General features: G+C 33.6%; 1 protein-coding gene and 1 long non-coding RNA gene across 3 annotated transcripts in view; one reads left to right on the top strand and one right to left on the bottom strand.

Moving 5' to 3' along the window:
• The window catches only part of LOC129921620 (uncharacterized), a 23,388-nt gene extending 21,774 nt beyond the window's left edge, over nt 1-1,614 (top strand). The window contains exon 3 of the long non-coding RNA XR_008773551.1: nt 1,269-1,614. This is a non-coding gene — a long non-coding RNA (uncharacterized LOC129921620). The remainder of the gene's footprint in view (nt 1-1,268) is intronic.
• LOC106053281 (protein OS-9-like) overlaps nt 1-18,263 on the bottom strand; it is a 22,634-nt gene extending 4,371 nt beyond the window's left edge. The window contains exons 1-16 of one of the 2 annotated variants that reach the window (XM_056003567.1): nt 18,095-18,263; nt 16,225-16,398; nt 15,968-16,031; nt 15,466-15,542; nt 15,029-15,136; nt 14,013-14,214; nt 12,576-12,635; nt 11,780-11,863; nt 10,530-10,605; nt 9,413-9,588; nt 8,745-8,860; nt 4,419-4,518; nt 3,497-3,631; nt 2,864-3,022; nt 692-904; nt 22-137 (exon numbers count right to left, since the gene is read on the bottom strand). In XM_056003567.1, coding sequence (XP_055859542.1) covers nt 22-137; nt 692-904; nt 2,864-3,022; nt 3,497-3,631; nt 4,419-4,518; nt 8,745-8,860; nt 9,413-9,588; nt 10,530-10,605; nt 11,780-11,863; nt 12,576-12,635; nt 14,013-14,214; nt 15,029-15,136; nt 15,466-15,542; nt 15,968-16,031; nt 16,225-16,398; nt 18,095-18,241 — 2,007 coding nt within the window. In that variant the 5' untranslated portion in view covers nt 18,242-18,263. The remainder of the gene's footprint in view (nt 1-21; nt 138-691; nt 905-2,863; nt 3,023-3,496; nt 3,632-4,418; nt 4,519-8,744; nt 8,861-9,412; nt 9,589-10,529; nt 10,606-11,779; nt 11,864-12,575; nt 12,636-14,012; nt 14,215-15,028; nt 15,137-15,465; nt 15,543-15,967; nt 16,032-16,224; nt 16,399-18,094) is intronic. The other variant, XM_056003568.1, reaches the window with a different exon arrangement.

The raw sequence follows: 18,263 nt of genomic DNA, 5'->3' as shown, positions 1-18,263 counted from the left end.
GAATAAACAAAACAAACTTACAAAGACGAATATGAAACGATTTGTTTTACCATCTTCATCCTCTTGCTGAATGACATGGTACATTTTATTTTTAGCGAAGGAGTGATCCGTATGATACTTGAGAGGCTTGGTGCTATCTGGATTACAGATTTATTAAATATCAATCAGTACTGCAATGTATTTGTAGATTTCTTTTAAAATTGTATTTGTGCATCTACAGTACTTGTACTAATGCATCTTCACATGAAATACTCGACCAGCATAAACACAAGGAAGTGATATATAACACAATGATATATAAATGATGTTATACTGAAATATGTGGGGGCACATGGTTAAGCACTTGGTTTCCGAACCTGGGGTCCTGGGTTCAAATCTCGGTGAAAACTGGATTTTGAATTTCAGGATTTTTAGGGCGCTCCTGAGTCTACCCAACTCTGACAATAGTTGTTGTGCTGACCATATGACACCCTGCTCATTAGCTGTGGTCAAATAAACAGATGACCTTAACATCATCTGTCATTAAGACCGCATGGTCTGAAAGGGTACTTTACTTACTTTACTATACCAAGTAGAATTGTAATTGAAAAGTAGAATGAGATATAATATTTTTTTTAACAATATTACCAAAACATTACAGACTTGTGGTCTAAGTGATCTATATTAAAATGAACACTTCAAAAGTCGTAACCTTGTTCCAGTGAATATCTCTGATATTCTTTCATCAGGTTATCTTCCAAAACCTTCTTGACATTCTGGGGAAGATTAACTTCATCATCTTTGTCCCCTTTCTGCAAGGCATCAGTGCTGCTCTCAGTACCAGGAGCTTTAACCTCAGCCTCATTGGGAGGTTTCCCTTCTACGCCTGGTGGGTTAGATTGTAATCTGTTTGAGTCTCTGGTCCCTGAAAGAACAAAGAAAAAAGTGTCTAGCATAAATATCTAATTGTATGTATATCAGGTGAGAAATCTTGACTGAAAGGCAGCTGACATTAAATTTAATTGAAACAGGCTTCAAACAAAGAAGTAGCTACAAATTCATGATGCAAAACAAAAACAAAAAAAAATTTACTCTTGATACACAATTAGGGTTTATCCAAGAATGAATGCCACTAAAATTTGTAGTCATTTCCTAAAATATAGTTTGTGTATAACTTCACATCATCATAAGCTTAATGAGCTTGTTTCTGTGGCTTCCCCATGACTTTTTTTCCCTTTCCTTAAGTGTCTTTGGTTAAAATAAATCTTAATCTTATTTTTTTTTTTCAGATAATTGACAAATTAAATGACCTATCATGAAGGTAAAACAGTTTCTGGACAGTCTGACAGCAAAACCTTTTCTTTAAAATCAAATATAAAACATGCAACTAAGAAATAAAAGTAAATTCTTTTTCATGAAGTCTGGATTTGTCCTGTGGACTACAAAAATTGTTGTCTCCATCATTGTGAAGCTCAAAAACTGAACAAACACAAAACAGACATGGGAGGGCTCCATTGTCAGACTACCCACCTAGGATAAGGAAAACTCTGAATAGAAACCTTTGCTGCCTTGTGGCTATACCCAGACATACTGGTAAGAAAGGCTTCGGGAATCAACCCTGAGGAAAAGCTGGTAAAACAATGCTACAACCTGCCAAAACTTGAGATGCTATTAATCCCAGCTCTTCTTCTTCTTCTTCTAGCCAGCTTTATTGCTGCTGAGCTGTGAGCTCTTTTGCAGACTGTGCCAAGGAAAAAAAGTGTGCTGTTTTCTTCAGTTGTTCAGCACTGCCATACAGGGTGTTGGTTTTGTTGGGCTGGAGTGGTAGTAGGGTCTGCCTAAGGTGGATTAGTGAGGGGCATTCAAAGAGGATATGGTTTAAAGTTTCAAAGGGGTGTCGCAGTGTCTGCAAAGGGGGAGTTGTGTGGAGTTTATTTTGTTCAGATGGCAATTTAATAGTGGTGTGTGTCCTGTTCTTAGTTGGAAAATTGTAGATTTTTCTTTGCGGGGGAGGAAGTTAATACTGTCCAGTTTGTTAGGTGTAGTCATTTCTTTGTACATGGCTCTGCCTGTGTTTCCTGATGCCCATTGGTTGAGCCACTCCTTTTTGTGATTGTTGACTAACATTGACCTTAGGGTGAGGTAGTTAACAGGTCTATCTGGTTGTTCCATAGATGAACCTGCCTTTATCCCAGCTCTAATGAGTACCTGACATTAATTTAGGGAAAAAGTAAAGATGGTTGATCATTGTGTTGGCCACATGACACCCTTGTTAACCATGGGTGACAGAAACAGATAATCTTTACATCATCTGCTCCATATATCGCAAAGTCTGAAAGGGGAACTTTACTTTACTAATTCCAGAATGTATCAGGTATCCGCCACATTGTGGACACATCAGCTGCTTGTAGAGAGGGGAAATATGCTATTAGGGTGACATCATTTCATCTATAGCCAATATCCAGGCTTTAATTTCATACAAACTCTACAAGATGAACCATAGTCATTCTGAAAGAGGCAAGCAATATCAATGAGATAGATGCAAAGTAGCTCTCATTCTTGACACGCGATCCCATATGTTACGAGAGTCCTTGTTTTACAGCAGTTACAGGTGGCCAACTTCTGAATGTTTTTAATACTGACCACCAACACTAATGCAACGTTTTCATAGAAAAACAAATAACTCTGTGAGGTACTATTCAATAGGCTGTACCTCTATGTGCTCAAAGGCAAAGTTATAGCCCTTTAAAATGACATACACAACAACAATGAGAAACACTTCTTTAAAAAGAGCTGTGTAACACTCTCACAAAGAGGCTTCATATCAGCCAAAGACAAAGTAGATTAAGTGTTTGGAAATCAAGAAGAACAAAAAAAAAATTACCAAAATTTTTAGAAAGAGTTTTAGGAGGGGCCAAAACTTTGTCATCAAGACCACTGGATGTGCCGTCTGCATCATCCTCAAGTGTCTCAACATCACTGCTGCTGCCTTCCACTTTATTATCTGGTTCTTCAAGTTTATCTTCTTCAGACACTGGCTCATCTAAAAAATAGAAATATGATAGTTAAGTATATTTTTAAGATGCTCCCAGATTTTCCAGATACCCCCAGATTTTCCAGATACTCCCAGATTTTCCAGATAGCTCCACTTAAGTCCACAAAAAAAAGGATTTAAATGTTGCCTACTTGGAATGGCAAATGTACTTTACAAGCAAACATTTAACAAAATAATTAATCTACTGACATCAAAATTGGAACCAGTGAAATCTGCCCATGTGGAGTGTCACCAAAGAATGCTGACCATGTCCTTCAAAACTGCTCTCTTTACCAAGAGACCCGTACAAGACACTGGCCCCAAAACACCCTAATAGAAAGAAAACTATATGAAGAGCTCCCTGATTTGGAAACCACTGCACAGTTCATCTCATATGTTAGTCTAGTTATCCAACATGAAAATGAGAATAAGGAAAAGGAAGAATTCATCTATAAATAAAAAAAAACATTAAGTTGTATTTACCAAGTTGTGATTTGTTCACAATCTTCTCATGACTTTCATTCTTCTCCTCCTCTTCTTTCTCTCCATCAGCTTCTTGTTCAGTCGATGTGGAACTAGGCTGCAGTTTCCCAATCTCTTTATTCATGTCAGATAACTCTGTCAAGTAGCATGAAATCATTGAAAGTTGAAACGATAATGTTTAGTGTCCTTGATTTAGACAGATACATGAAACCAATGTGAAAAAGACAAAAAAAATATTTATTGGTATTTTTGAGAATAATTTTATTTAAATAAAAAATAAATTATGGCTGTAACTTTTTGAAAAAAGTAAAGTTCTCCTTTCAGACCTTGAGATCTATAGGGTGGACGATGTAAAGATAATCTGTTATTGAGGGTGTCAAGTGGCCAGCACAACGACCAACCAAGTAAAGTCAGGTATCCATTAGAGTTGGGTGGACTTAGTGCAGGGGCATCCTAAAAATCCTGAAATTAAATATTCCAGTGTTCACCGAGATTCAGACCCAGGACCTCTCGGTTCAATAGCCAAGCTCTTTACCAATCAGCCACCAGGGCCTTACCTTTCTGAAAAAGTGGCTTAATTATTCCTTTGAAAAGCATTACAAACAATAGACTGGCAATGGGGGGCAATAGAAGATTAAAAAATAAATGTCTTTTTATAAGAGTCTTATACAAAATGTTAACGGTTCAGATTTTTTTGTATAATAGCTTCAAGTAACTAAATATGTTGAATACAGCATCATCTTTTATATTAGCCTTCATAAGTAACATTTAAAATTAAAGAGTTTTTTTCCAAGTATAACCCCCATCACAATATTTGTCAAAACTAATAAACAAAAAGCATAGGTGTTAGCATTATGCTATATAATTGCAAAAACTATAGATTGCTATCAAAAATAAGTTTGTGGAAATGTTGAAATCTGACCAGCTTCTGTGTCCTGTAGCTTGTTGAAGAGCTTATCTAAAGTATTGGACAGTCCAGAGATCAGGCTTCTATCAACTTTAACACCCAGCTCTCCCTCAGCCTGAAACAAAAGAGTTGAAAAACTACTACCATGCCATGACAGACCATAATACCATCACAACATAAAGAACAACAGATGTTTGTCTGACAGAAGGCATGGCATCAAGTTCTGTAACTAAAACGAATAAAGGTTAGTGCTTCTAAGTTTTTTCAGACATTTTGAGAAACATATGTTGAATGAAAAACTTTGAAAAATCTTTTAGATGAGAAAGGGAAAAAAAAAAATAAAATAAAAGCAAAAACAAAACAAATCTTATCTAAGGTAAAAAAATCCCCACTTGCAACCATAACTCAAAATAATGTACAAGTTATTTCTCTTAGTCAATATCAGACAAAATAATTCATTATCAAAAATTTCTGGACTTATTGGCTAATTGTACAAATTTATTTTAAGTTTCTACTTGATACAAGAATGCATAAGGGAGAAAAAAAAACGGCTTCACTTTTCTAAGGGGATGAAACCCTACATATTTATTCATAACAGTGAATACTGAAGGACTAATTTCATTGTTGGTATCAAACAAACTAATTAAATTCCAGTAATTAATTGACAGCATGATTTTTTTTTTGTTATTGATTCTTGTCTTGTCTATGCCTATAAAATTAATTGTGCAAAAGTTTCAACTTGATTCGAGAACCAACCGGAAGAAATAATGTGTGCAAATCTATTGCCAGACAGACAGAGTAAGTTCTTATTGGGATTCAGTTTGAAAGACTCAGTTGTCAACACTTAGGTACAATAAGATCAATATAAAAAGCATGTGTATGCAAAACCAACTTCTCAGTTATCATAAGCGACTAAAACCATTTCCCCAATAGCACTCCAAAACTAAATTCACCACTTTAAATAGCTATCTAAAAACATCATCACTTCCCTAAAAGCACTTTTAAAAAATAAACTCACTTCTCTTATAGCACTTTAAAAAATAAACTCACTTCTTTTATAGCACTTTGAAAAATAAACTCACTTCTCATATAGCACGTTGAAAAATAAACTCACTTCTCATATAGCACTTTGAAAAATAAACTCACTTCTTTTATAGCATGTTGAAAAATAAACTCACTTCTTTTATAGCACTTTGAAAAATAAACTCACTTCTCATATAGCACGTTGAAAAATAAACTCACTTCTCATATAGCATGTTGAAAAATAAACTCACTTCTCATATAGCACGTTGAAAAATAAACTCACTTCTTTTATAGCACTTTGAAAAATAAACTCACTTCTCATATAGCACTTTGAAAAATAAACTCACTTCTTTTATAGCACTTTGAAAAATAAACTCACTTCTCATATAGCACTTTAAAAAATAAACTCACTTCTTTTATAGCATGTTGAAAAATAAACTCACTTCTTTTATAGCACTTTGAAAAATAAACTCACTTCTCATATAGCACTTATATATTCTACCTGATATAAATTGGAAAACACTAACCATAGATAAACACCAAAACCTTAAGGACATAAATGAGCTTTTCATAGAAACTTTACACAACCTAAGTTTAGATCAAATCATTAAAAAGCCAACTAGATTAAACAACACATTAGATCTCTTCTTAACCAACAGACCTGGATTAGTAGTTGATTATGAAATTATCCCTGGTCTATCAGACCATGAGATCATAAAAATACACAGTCAGATAAAAGCAGTAGCCAATACAAAACCCAAAAGAAAAATCTTACTCTGGAATAAATGTAACCTAACACAACTACACCAAGCTGCACTAAACTTTCAACAAACATTCTTATTAGAAAAAGACATTAACCAACCAGTCGATGACCTCTGGAATTTCATTAAAAACCATCTTAAAAGCATAATAGAAAATCATATACCAACTAAATACACATCAAACAAAATAAATAAATGCTGGTTTAATAATAGACTAAAGAAGCTTTGTAAACAGAAGGAAAACCTCTATAGAAAATTTAAAGAAACTAATGCAGAAAGAGTTTACAAAAAGTATATAAAAATTAAACACTTAACCCAAAAAGTAAGCAGACAGCTGCAGAGTTAATACATAAACAATGTAATATCTAAAGATAACAACAAAAACCTATGGTCATACATTAAGTCTAAGAAAATGGAAACAACAGGCGTAGCGCCATTAAAAGATAAACATAACATAATACATAATGATAATGAAACTAAAGCAAACATTCTAAACAAATACTTTGCATCAGCATTCTCAGCCCCAGGAGACAAAGACATATTACTGAATTTGAACCAAGTAGACAACATAGAAGATATAGTAGTACAAGAAAATGGAATTCAAAAACTATTAGCCAACACCAAACCAAATAAAGCTTCTGGACCTGATGGTATTCCAGCTAGATTACTCAAAGAACTAAGTAATGAGCTAGCCCCAGTGTTCAAAATACTCTTTCAGGCTTCACTTAACCAGGGCAGAGTACCAAAGGACTGGAAAGAAGCTAATGTCACCCCCCTATTTAAAAAAGGAGAAAAATCTGACCCAGGGAACTACAGACCAGTATCACTTACCAGCATCACATGTAAAATCCTAGAACACATAATATGTAGCAACATCATAAACCACTTAGACAAACATAATGTCCTCACACCATACCAACATGGCTTTAGGAAATATAGATCATGTGAAACACAACTAATAGGACTAATTGATGATTTTTCAAAAGGTTTAGATAATAGTGAACAAATAGATGCTATCTTACTAGATTTTTCTAAGGCTTTTGACAAAGTTCACCACCATAGTTTGCTTAAAAAATTAAAATATTTCGGCATTAATGGTCCACTGCATCAGTGGATTAAAGACTTTCTGATAGGGAGAGAACAAACTGTAATAATAAATGGCTCTAAATCAACACCGATAACAGTAAACTCAGGTGTACCTCAAGGTACAGTCTTGGGTCCACTACTATTTTTAATTTACATAAATGATTTACCAAATTGCATTAGTTCAGGAACAAAAGTCAGATTATTTGCAGACGATTGCATAATATATAGAACAATAAAAACAACACAAGACACAGATATTTTACAAAGAGAATTAGATGAATTACAGAAATGGGAATCAAATTGGAGCATGTCTTTCCACCAAGAAAAATGTCAGTTGTTAAGAGTAACAAAAAAACTAAAACAAATTAATTCCACTTATCTTATTCATGGCAAACCAGTATCACAGACTAAAAACGCAAAATACCTAGGTGTTATAATAAATGAAAAACTATCATGGAATCCACATATTGATGAAACTACAAAAAAATCAAACAAAGCATTAGGATTTATTAAAAGAAATTTCTATAAATCAAATAAGAACATAAAACTAAAATGTTACTTAACCTTGGTTAGGCCAATAATAGAATATGCATCCTCCGTTTGGGACCCCTCAACTCAAGAAAACATTAAGAAACTGGAACAGACACAAAATAGAGCAGTGAGATTCATAACAAACGAATATTCACATTTGACTAGAGTAACACCTTTAGTAAAATCACTAAATTTAGAAAGCCTTCAGGACAGAAGGCTCAAAAGTAAAGTAGCAATCATACATAAAACACTGAACCATAATCTTCAAATACAAAAACAAAATTTAATAAAATACTCTGAAAGACACAAAGATAAAGGCACATTCCTTGTCCCATATGCTAGGACAAATTTGTACAAATACTCCTTCTTCCCTAGTGCTATTAGAGCATGGAATGGGTTGCCTGAGCTAGCCAGGAAAACCAGTGACTTGGCAGAATTTAAGTCATTGGTTAATATGCATGACTAAATGCATGACGCGTAGGACGTAATCATCTTCTTTTTTGAAGTAACGTCTGTATTATATAAGATAAGATAGCACTTTGAAAAATAAACTCACTTCTTTTATAGCATGTTGAAAAATAAACTCATTTCTTTTATAGCACTTTGAAAAATAAACTCACTTCTCATATAGCACGTTGAAAAATAAACTCACTTCTCATATAGCACGTTGAAAAATAAACTTACTTCTCATATAGCATGTTGAAAAATAAACTTACTTCTCATATAGCACGTTGAAAAATAAACTCACTTCTCTTATAGCACTTTGAAAAATAAACTCACTTCTCATATAGCACTTTAAAAAATAAACTCACTTCTCATATAGCACTTTAAAAAATAAACTCACTTCTCTTATAGCACTTTGAAAAATAAACTCACTTCTTTTATAGCACTTTGAAAAATAAACTCACTTCTCTTATAGCACTTTAAAAAATAAACTCACTTCTTTTATAGCACTCTCTATCTCCGACTCCCAATTCTTATCTTGAGTTATCTTTTTCTTGAGGCTTGCTAGTTTGCTCCGGGATAGCTCAAATTTCTTCTTTATTTCTTTGATTTCTGAAAATAGTTTTGTATTTAGTAGATCTGCTGTAACATTATATCAAACACTAGCATTGAAAATATGTAGAACAATGCTAGCCATGACTGGTAAGTTGAACTAATATGAACAAAACTATGCTAAAATTTGAGCCCAAGAAAATAAAAATCACCTAGGGGTCAAAGAAGCCTGCTTGTGCCACTTAGGTTATGGGTTTCATCAATGTAATGAGATGAAAGAAAAGCATGCCATACGAAAAATGGCCAGCTCCTCTACCACTGAAGCGAAAGCCTCCTTAACCTGCGATATATGTAGACGGGAGTGTCTCTCCATAATAGGGCTCCACAGTCACATGAAAAAGTATTTGAGATGAACCGTAGTTGTTCTACGACTGAAGGAGGCCAAGAACAATGTAATGAAATCTTGAATCTACACATTATTTCCGTGTAGACTCCACAAGAGGCCTTTCAATCTTAAATTACGATTCTGCATTCAGTCCCAGACTGTGTGATTTACATCTATAAAAAAAAACAACAACGGTTATATGCGCGAAAGTACGGTAATGTAATTACCCTCATCAAACTTAGAAAGTATTTCTTCATCTTCATCATTAGTGTCATCAGCTTCTTTATCTATTCCAGCATCAGCATTCTGTTGTTGTTTTATTTCCTTGTGTATTCTCAAATTATGTTGCCTATGGGCAAGTGCTGTCCCTTTTAAGTATAACTCCCACATGTCTTCATCATACCTGCAATGCATAAGAGGTCAAGGTCATACTTTCATTAAAGGGCTCATGAGTTTGATTTTATTACTTTTCTGATTACATAAATGGTGTTGTTAATTTGTAGAGATAAGTAAAAAAAAAAGTAAAGTTTCCCTTTCAGACCTTACCATCTATAGGGCAGATGATGAAAAGGTTATCTGTTTCTGTGGCACATGGTTAATGAGGGTGTCATGTGGCCAGCACAATGACTAACCGCCTTTACTTTTCTCCAACTAGTGTCATTAGAGAGCTGCGTGGACTCAAGAGGCACCCAAAGATACCGAAATTAAAAACCAGTCTTCACCAGGATTAAAACCCGGGACCCCCGGTTCACAGACCAAATGCTTTACCACTCAGCCACTGAGGTTACTCAATAACGTGCGTTTGTGTTCCATTTTAAAAGTCCATGTGAAATTTGAAGTTATCTTTTTTTTTTGGCAAACAAGTTTATTTATTATCTCATTTTTTTGTTTTATGAGTAATTAGTGAGTGAGAGAGAGTATATTTAAGAATAAGATTTATTATAATCAAAATTATTTGAATTAAGAATAATAAAGTACTTCTAAATTTGCCAAACTTTAAACTTGACTAGTTACATTTTGGGGGTTGAGTGGTTAAGCGCTTGGCTTCCAAACTTGGTTCCAGGGTTCAAATCTCGGAGATGACTGGGATTTTAAATTTTTGGGGTGGCCCTGAGTCTTCCAAACTCTGATGGGTAACTGAAATCATTGGGGAAAGTAAAGGAAGAAACAGATAACCTTAAGATCTGAAAGGGGAACTTTACTTTGACTTTACTTTAGTTACGTTTCACTATATTTTATGTAAGCTATCTCTGCAGAACTGTTATTTACACTACATAAAACTTGTCGCTTCATTTTTTTAAACTGACTAAATAAAAAGTGATCTATCAAGCTTATTACAATTACCCAAACAGATCTTGAAATGCTTCCTTGCTCATCAATTTTGCATTACTTGGGATGAATAGCTCATCAGAGGACTGAGCTGCACAAGATGTTAAAATGTGTTTTGTAGTTGGCAGTGTTTTTTTTTTTTAATTAAATTTTTGTTAACTTGTTTTATTTTTCATGAGATCTTGAATAATAATTTTTTTTTAGAAACCAATAATCATAATTAATATAAATATGTTTTAGCGAAATTAAAAAAATATATTTGCTAATGAAAAATGTCCAATCAATCCTTTTTTTTTAAAATTACAACTATAATAAGAACATGAGAATAAACATGGCCGAAGTGAATAATGAGCTTGTGAGCTTTAGCAGTCAGAGATGAACATTTAAATCTGTTCAAACTGCTTCAATAAAAGGAAAAACTAAATTGTTAACATGTTTTACTATTTGTGTTCAATGAATTATTAATCACTCATTGAAACACATCTCAACATTTTTCCTAATGTTAAGAAAACAATGTATCAATTTATATTTATTCACACAAGTGAGGATGGCTGCCTGGACATGTGGTATGCACGTTTGTTTGTCCTGGCGATGGTCCTGAGTTTAAACCCTGCCTGCTGCCTTCCCCTGCTGTCCGGCTGGAGTTCTGGGATAAAATGTAACATGTTCATTTCTGAAGGAATATTTAAAACTTATAAAGCAAAGCAATTGTCCATTTTCAACAATTTTCTTCAATCAAAATCACACTTACTCAATGGATACCAGCACATATAAGACTAGAAGGAAGGAAATGAGAAGGCTGAAACACTCACCAAGTGTGGAATAATAAACACACGATTAAACATAGCACTCTATCCAGAAAAAATGAAGAAACTAATGGTGAATAAAACAAATGAGAAATGGACAAGCTCTCATTCGAATCATAAGAAAGATGACGCCCAATTATAAGCTATCCAGACAAGATCAACGTCTAATCTTTCATATCAGAACTGGACACAACAGAATGCAACAACATATGTACCGGAAGCTCACAATTGGAACCAGTAATATCTGCCCATGTGGAGTGTCACCAGAGAAGGCTGACCATGTCCTTTAAAACTGCATTCTTACCAAGACACTGGCCCCAAAACACCTTAATAGAAAGAAAACTATATGGAGAGCTCCCTGATTTGGAAACCACTGCACAGTTCATCTCATGTATTGGTCTAGTCATCTGAACGCTCCAACATAAAAATGAGAACGAGGAAGAAGAAAGAAGAATTTACTCAATAGCTGTTTGGCTGCATCAGACATTTCTTTCTCTAATGTCTCCTGAAGTTGTTGCTCCCTGCTGAGAGATGGAACCTTGGCTGGAGGACAAAATATGTGTTAATGTTCATGTGTACAGCTTAAAGTAAAAGAAAGACACAAAGATTAAGGCACATTTCTCGTTCCATATGCTAGGACAAATTTGTACAAATGCTACTTCTTCCCTAGTGCTATTAGAGCATGGAGTGGGTTGCCTGAGCTAGCCAGGAAAACCAATGACTTGGCAGAATTTAAGTCATTGGTTAATATGCATGACGCGTAGGACGTAATCATCATTTTTTTTAAAGTAATGTCTGTATTTTATAAGCTAAGATAAGAAACGTTTTAGTGATTAACTTAATCTTTAGACCTAAAAATACTTTCTTTTTGTTTGTTTTTATTCTGCTTCCATAAACAAAGGGTTCAAAGTTAATCCAAACTAACATAAAACATTAAAATCTGTATTTTTAGGACATCCTAATTCTATGGAGATGAGATATATTGTGCAAAAAAACAAAACATGAGGTCATTGTGCTGGTCACATGACAACATTATTTGTTTTCCATACAAAAAAGTTTAACTTTTTTACATTTACTGATCAAAAGACTGCTCAATCTCACTATGACACTTCACTGCATAATTTTTTTGCACTGTGAAGCATTTTAAACTAACCTTAAAGCATACACTACATGTGGGGGCAAGTTGTCTTACAAGTTAAATAGAAGATATTAACCTATGATCTCAACTAGTCTTAAAAGACTTGCTAGTATTTACCTTTACTTTCACGTGCCCGTTGGAGTTCCAAAGCCTTCTCGTTGATTTTTCTTTGTTCTTCTGTTTAGGAATAGAATCAAGTTTGTAACATTATCAGTACACCTGTTGAATTGTTCCAAAACAAGTTTAAGTTTTAAGTTTAGGCACATCGGCACAATTTAGGCCTTTAAGGATCACTCTCCCTTTACATAACAAGGGCTAAATTCTATACAGTTATTCATTAAAAACAAGGTCTATTCACAGTTATAATAGTAAAGGTAGTAAAAATTATATAATTTCGCAAAAATCTTTTGTAAATATTATATGTTCACAATTCAAAAATCCCAGATCTCCGTAGACAACCCCTCCTCCCGGACAAAGCCCAGTACCTTCCCAGGGTCGACATTGTGGAATAGTGTTTTTAAGGTGTGTGCTCTAAAAAATTTCTCCCTGATATCCTGGGTAAAAGAAACTTGTAAAGATACTTTCATTTTAATCCAGAAGTAAATATACTTTCATTATTAATCCAGAAGTAAATATACTTTCATTATAAATCCAGAAGTAAAGGTTTCTAGTTTCTATTTTTAGACAGCCCAATAAAAGTGTGTGAAAATTATTATTAATATACATAAATGTTTTATAACAATGTGTGAAGGTAAGTTTTTCTATAAACCAGTGGTTCCCAAACTTTTTCCTTAACACACCACTTCACACATTCTGAGTATTTGGTGGAACACTTTGCTTATTTTTCAGAGAAATTAATTCACGCGGTGGCCTACTAGTTAATTATTCCGGTAGTTTGTGGAGCACTGTCACAGTCTCAGTTGACATTGCACGATTTAAAGTTCATGTCATGTCAAAAGGTTAAAAGACACGTGGAATTCCTGATGTAGAAAAGAGGAAGTAGGATGAATAAAGTTGACTTTGGGTTCAGTCAAGTGTTATCCTAGGTACGAGGCAGTCAGATATGATTTTAGTAGTAGCGTTTTAGTCGAGTTGTAACTCGAAGTATCTTTTGGGCAGTTGATGCCAGTGGTCTTTTGAAACATGTATTACTGTTCTGGATTATTCTGTACAGTGTTACCCGCTGAGATGTGGACGTGATTTGTAATATACTCTGTAATGTACTCTGGAGACTTTAATGTATTGGATATATTTGATACTGCTGTTATGCGGATAGGATTGTTTATTATTTCTTGACTTGTAGCACTAACAAGGAGTGCAGTATTATTATGTTGTAAAATAAACTTTATATTTGTCTGCTGAAACGGACTTAAGTCAGTTTGTAGTAAATATAATTGTCACGTGTCAAGAGTACTCCAGGAAGCACGAACCCAGCATTCCACGACATTTGCATTCTTCAACATTACACCATTTAACATCATTTACAAGCACCTATTCAGGCCTCGTGGAACACAGTTTGGGAAACAGTGCTATAAAATTTCAATCACATGCTACCTTCTTTGTCTGCAAGAAACTCTTGGTACTGACTTTGTGTCAGGAGAGGGTTGCAGGTGATGGGCACAGGTTGTCTTTTGACCGGAGCCTTCAGATAAGGATGACGACATATCTTTGATGTCATGACAATGACAGTGTAGACACAGGTTTCAGACTCATCAATCCTGTACAGGTAATCCTCTGAGTTCTCTTCACACAGAAACTGCCCATACCCAAATTGAAGACAGGTAAACAGTTAAAAAAAAACTCTCTCTAATCTATTATTGTAACTAGCAGCAATGAAAAAAATACTTGACTTTTTGTTATTTAAATTTTAAAAACTTGAAAAACAAAGTTTTTTTTAGCAGTGCAATAGAGTGGTGAAGAATTCATTTTCTGACCTCAGATCTTCAGGTTCCCATTGTAATATAGATAATCATATTTTTATAAAATGTTATTTGTGGCTGTAGGTCAGGATGGAATTAATTCATCCTGCTTTAGTTTGGTAATTGTCTCAAGCCTGAATATTTTAGGAAGCTTTTGACAACTTTTTATTAATATTTTGATGCTAAGACTAGACCTCAGCTAGCTTTATAGATCTTAGAGGATACTTTTACTGCTTGCAATTCTCTATGTACTAGTCAATAAACAGCACAAATAAAAACTTAATTTGCCATTAGTGACTTCAATAACTCTAAGACATACTAGCTTGAAGACAATATTAAAAAGTCAATTTGTACCAAACAGTTTTATCAGATGAAGAACTAGAAACCCCTTTCTCTTAACCCGATCAAAGGTACAAGAAAGATACGAAAACCAAATAATTGCTGGGTTTTGTTGCGACATAGTGGCCTACACTATAAAAAAGGTAACACTTAAAATAATACAAAAAAAAACCCACAAGATGGTAACACATAACCCCAAATGTAATATAATAAATAAATAAATAAACCTAATATTGAGTTATTTAAAAACAAAACAGAAGTCAGCACTGCTAATATCAACCAGTAAGCCAGTTTACATTCTATGGACCTTACCCGCACTTCAGCTCTGCGCATCTGATTGGTTAAATCACACTTGGTACCCAGGGTGTACACCTGTGAATGGTACTTGTTCATGTTGACTTTACTCTTCAGGCGATCTTCCTGCAAAACAGGATACACGCAGATGATGCCATAGTAACTTCTAATAGCGCATACACATCCAAAATGTTTTAGTGTGAAAACAACAACAACACATAATTTAAATTAACATTTGCAACAAGTGGGATCTGTAAGATCACCTTATCTTCGAAACAAAATTATGTCAGAAAACATTTCCAAAAGGAAAGGAGGGAAACTATAACGATGAAGTCTAGCCGTGAATACTTTTGATCTCTCCTTTCCTATTTCTTCTTTGGGTAATGTGCCATGAAACTTAAAAAAAAATAAAAAAATAAAAAAATATTATGATTTAATCAATTGATCAACATTACCCTCGCAGTTTCATTGTTCCAGTCAAAGTCACTTTCATAATAACCCAAGTAAATGATGTTCCCCTTGATCTCACCATCTGAATTACAAAAAAAAAAAAAACTTTATAAGCAGTAGCAATCACAATACAAATGTGAAATAAATATTTAAACCATTTTTTGTATAAGTCACTAAAACTTTTAAGAGATAAAAACCTGCAAATACTAAATAATAAACATTATAAAAATTTTATTGCAAAGGTGAATTTAGAATTAAAAAAAAAAAGTTTAATTATAAATTAAGATGTTAATTTAGTTTTATGTTGAGTGGTAACAGAAACTTTTGCCAGGCAAGTGAAATTGTCAAATATATTTGCCTTTGCGAAATTCAACTAATCCGTAGACTTCTAAGCTGTGACATTTTTAAAAAAACTTTTAAATGATTATCTTTTAGATTCATTGATAAACTAACAAATTTATAATAACATATCTTTTCATAAATATGTTAATGAAAAGTATAAAATACCTTCCATATGAAACTGTCGAATATATTTGCCATAGCAAAACTCATAGCTCCACCAATCTTTGGTCTGAAAGAATTATAACATATTAGACATTTTAATAACAAAATTTAAAATGGGTTCTATTATAGAAACCAAGCAAGGATCTTTTTTTTTTTTTTTTTTTTTTTTTTTTTTTACATAATTGTAATATCAACATTTTGCATGGCTTTGTAAGCTCAGAGTAAAAACACTAAGAATACAAATATACACAAAGAATTACTTTAAAAAGACAATCCTTCAGACCCATGGGTTTCAGCATTTCGATGATGCCAGTTTCTATTGCTATCTTTTCTTCCTCTTCTTTCTGTTTATCTATAGTGCTGTGGTCAGGAAAGCTACACTGGTACTGTTGGCCATACTTTGATGTGACATAAACAGAGCCTAATGGAGCATACTAGAAAGAGAAAAAAGCAAAATGTATAATATTTATATAAAACTAACTGGATATGACCAGCAGGCTTTAGTTTTTGCATCACTGATCTAGCACCATATAAAATACTGTGAAAATGGGTTGACCAACTTGTTTAAAAGTTTTGTTTTTAAATAGAGATAAATTTAGGGTAATTTTTTAAAAAATTTTTAGGGCCTTCTTGTTGTGGGAGAGACATTTAACATGCACTACGGTCTCCACTGTAATCTTTAAAGAACATTCATGCCTGTCACAGCCTTGTTTCAGAATAATTGTGACTCGTAGTGACTTGTAGTCATGTATGATATTCTGTGTTTTTATAAAATCATAAACATTAATGCATGCAAGAATTAAAGACAATAGATACCCTTTTAGCTTTTCCATAAAAAAAAACATGGTTAACCTAGATTTCATATGTGACAAACTTAATGAATAAGCAAAGAAATAGACTGGATGTAGCCACTAGAGGAGACCTTCACCTTGCTTTGACTAATTAAAAGCTTGAAATTTCTAATATTGTCAGACTGCAGGAGGCACAAGGTTTCCATTAGCTTAATTTCATTTTGTTGTGAATTCAGCAATAATAATGTTTATATCAAAAATAAAACTAAATTTATAATTAAACCTAAAAGCAGTAGTTCTTAATATTCAATAATTTAAAAAGGGACTATTCTTAGATTTGAAAGAAAGTCATGACAATGAGATTAATTTTTGTGTGTAATCACTGCAAGTTATTTGATGTAATTTTTGTATAATGATAATAATGGCAATGTCTTCCGATTCCGAAGATTAAGGCTAAGTGCAGTGTTTCACATTATGATGCAAACCCAGTTGCGACCTTCATATTTTGCCAAACTTTGTACAGACAAAGCCTTTGTCTGATGGCCATTTATTTAAGTTTTCCTTCCATCTTTTGCACCTGTCTTCAATAATGGCTTTACTTTGAGTCTCAAATATTTGTCCCGCAGCTTTTATGAGAGCTATCCAGCTGTCTCTCTCAGAGGCCATCTGCTGCCAGGTACTTTCCTATATGCCAGTGAGGGCGAAATGGCAACTGAGTGGATCTTTATAGCGCTTATGGGGGGCACTTCTGTAACACAGTCCTCCTATAAGCTTGCCAAAGAAGATCGTCTTTGGCATACGGTCGTCTCCCATGCGGGAAAAGTGTTATCAATGACAGCATAAAATTAATAGACTAAATAAAAATGACATTTTGTTCAAATTTGCCTTCTCCCGCTTCTTTATAAGTGTTTTTCTTAAGAGGGGGGGGCGCTGGCAATTTTTTTAAAGAAAAAATATGAAAAGGTTGGGGGGGGGCGGGGGGTAGGCCAAAAAAGGTTAAAGACCACTGATCTATAAAATCTATTCTAGATCTATTAAATTCAATTTTTTAAAATTCTATTATTATAATTATTAGATCTATAAATCTATTTAAACATTTAAATAAAAAGTATTTACACACTTACACTAGATCTAGTTACAGTTTAGTACACTAGTCTTGAGTCTTAGGTCTAATAAAGTTAATAAAGTCTATAATTAGTCTACTATTAATATTATAAAAATAAAATGATAATCTAAAATTATAAATAATCTAAATCTAAATTCTAGATTCTAAATCAACTAAAATAATGACAATCATCACAATGACTAATCATGATATGTCGGCATCTGCAAAATTTACCGTATTAACGACAATAGGCTCGCTTAATATATCTAAGCCGTAGTAAACAGACTTTAGCTCCTCCATATCCATGAATGAATAAGCGTTGTGGAGTAATAACATGAGTACCAAAACCATTTTTGGACTTATAACCAGAAACGATGCCATGTTTTGTTTATAGATGTAGTGT

This window comes from Biomphalaria glabrata, chromosome 11 (genome assembly GCF_947242115.1).
Source record: "Biomphalaria glabrata chromosome 11, xgBioGlab47.1, whole genome shotgun sequence".
In the NCBI taxonomy this organism is placed as follows: domain Eukaryota; kingdom Metazoa; phylum Mollusca; class Gastropoda; family Planorbidae; genus Biomphalaria; species Biomphalaria glabrata.
The sequence above is the reverse complement of the archived record's forward strand: the minus strand, read 5'-3'. Positions and strand labels throughout refer to the sequence as shown.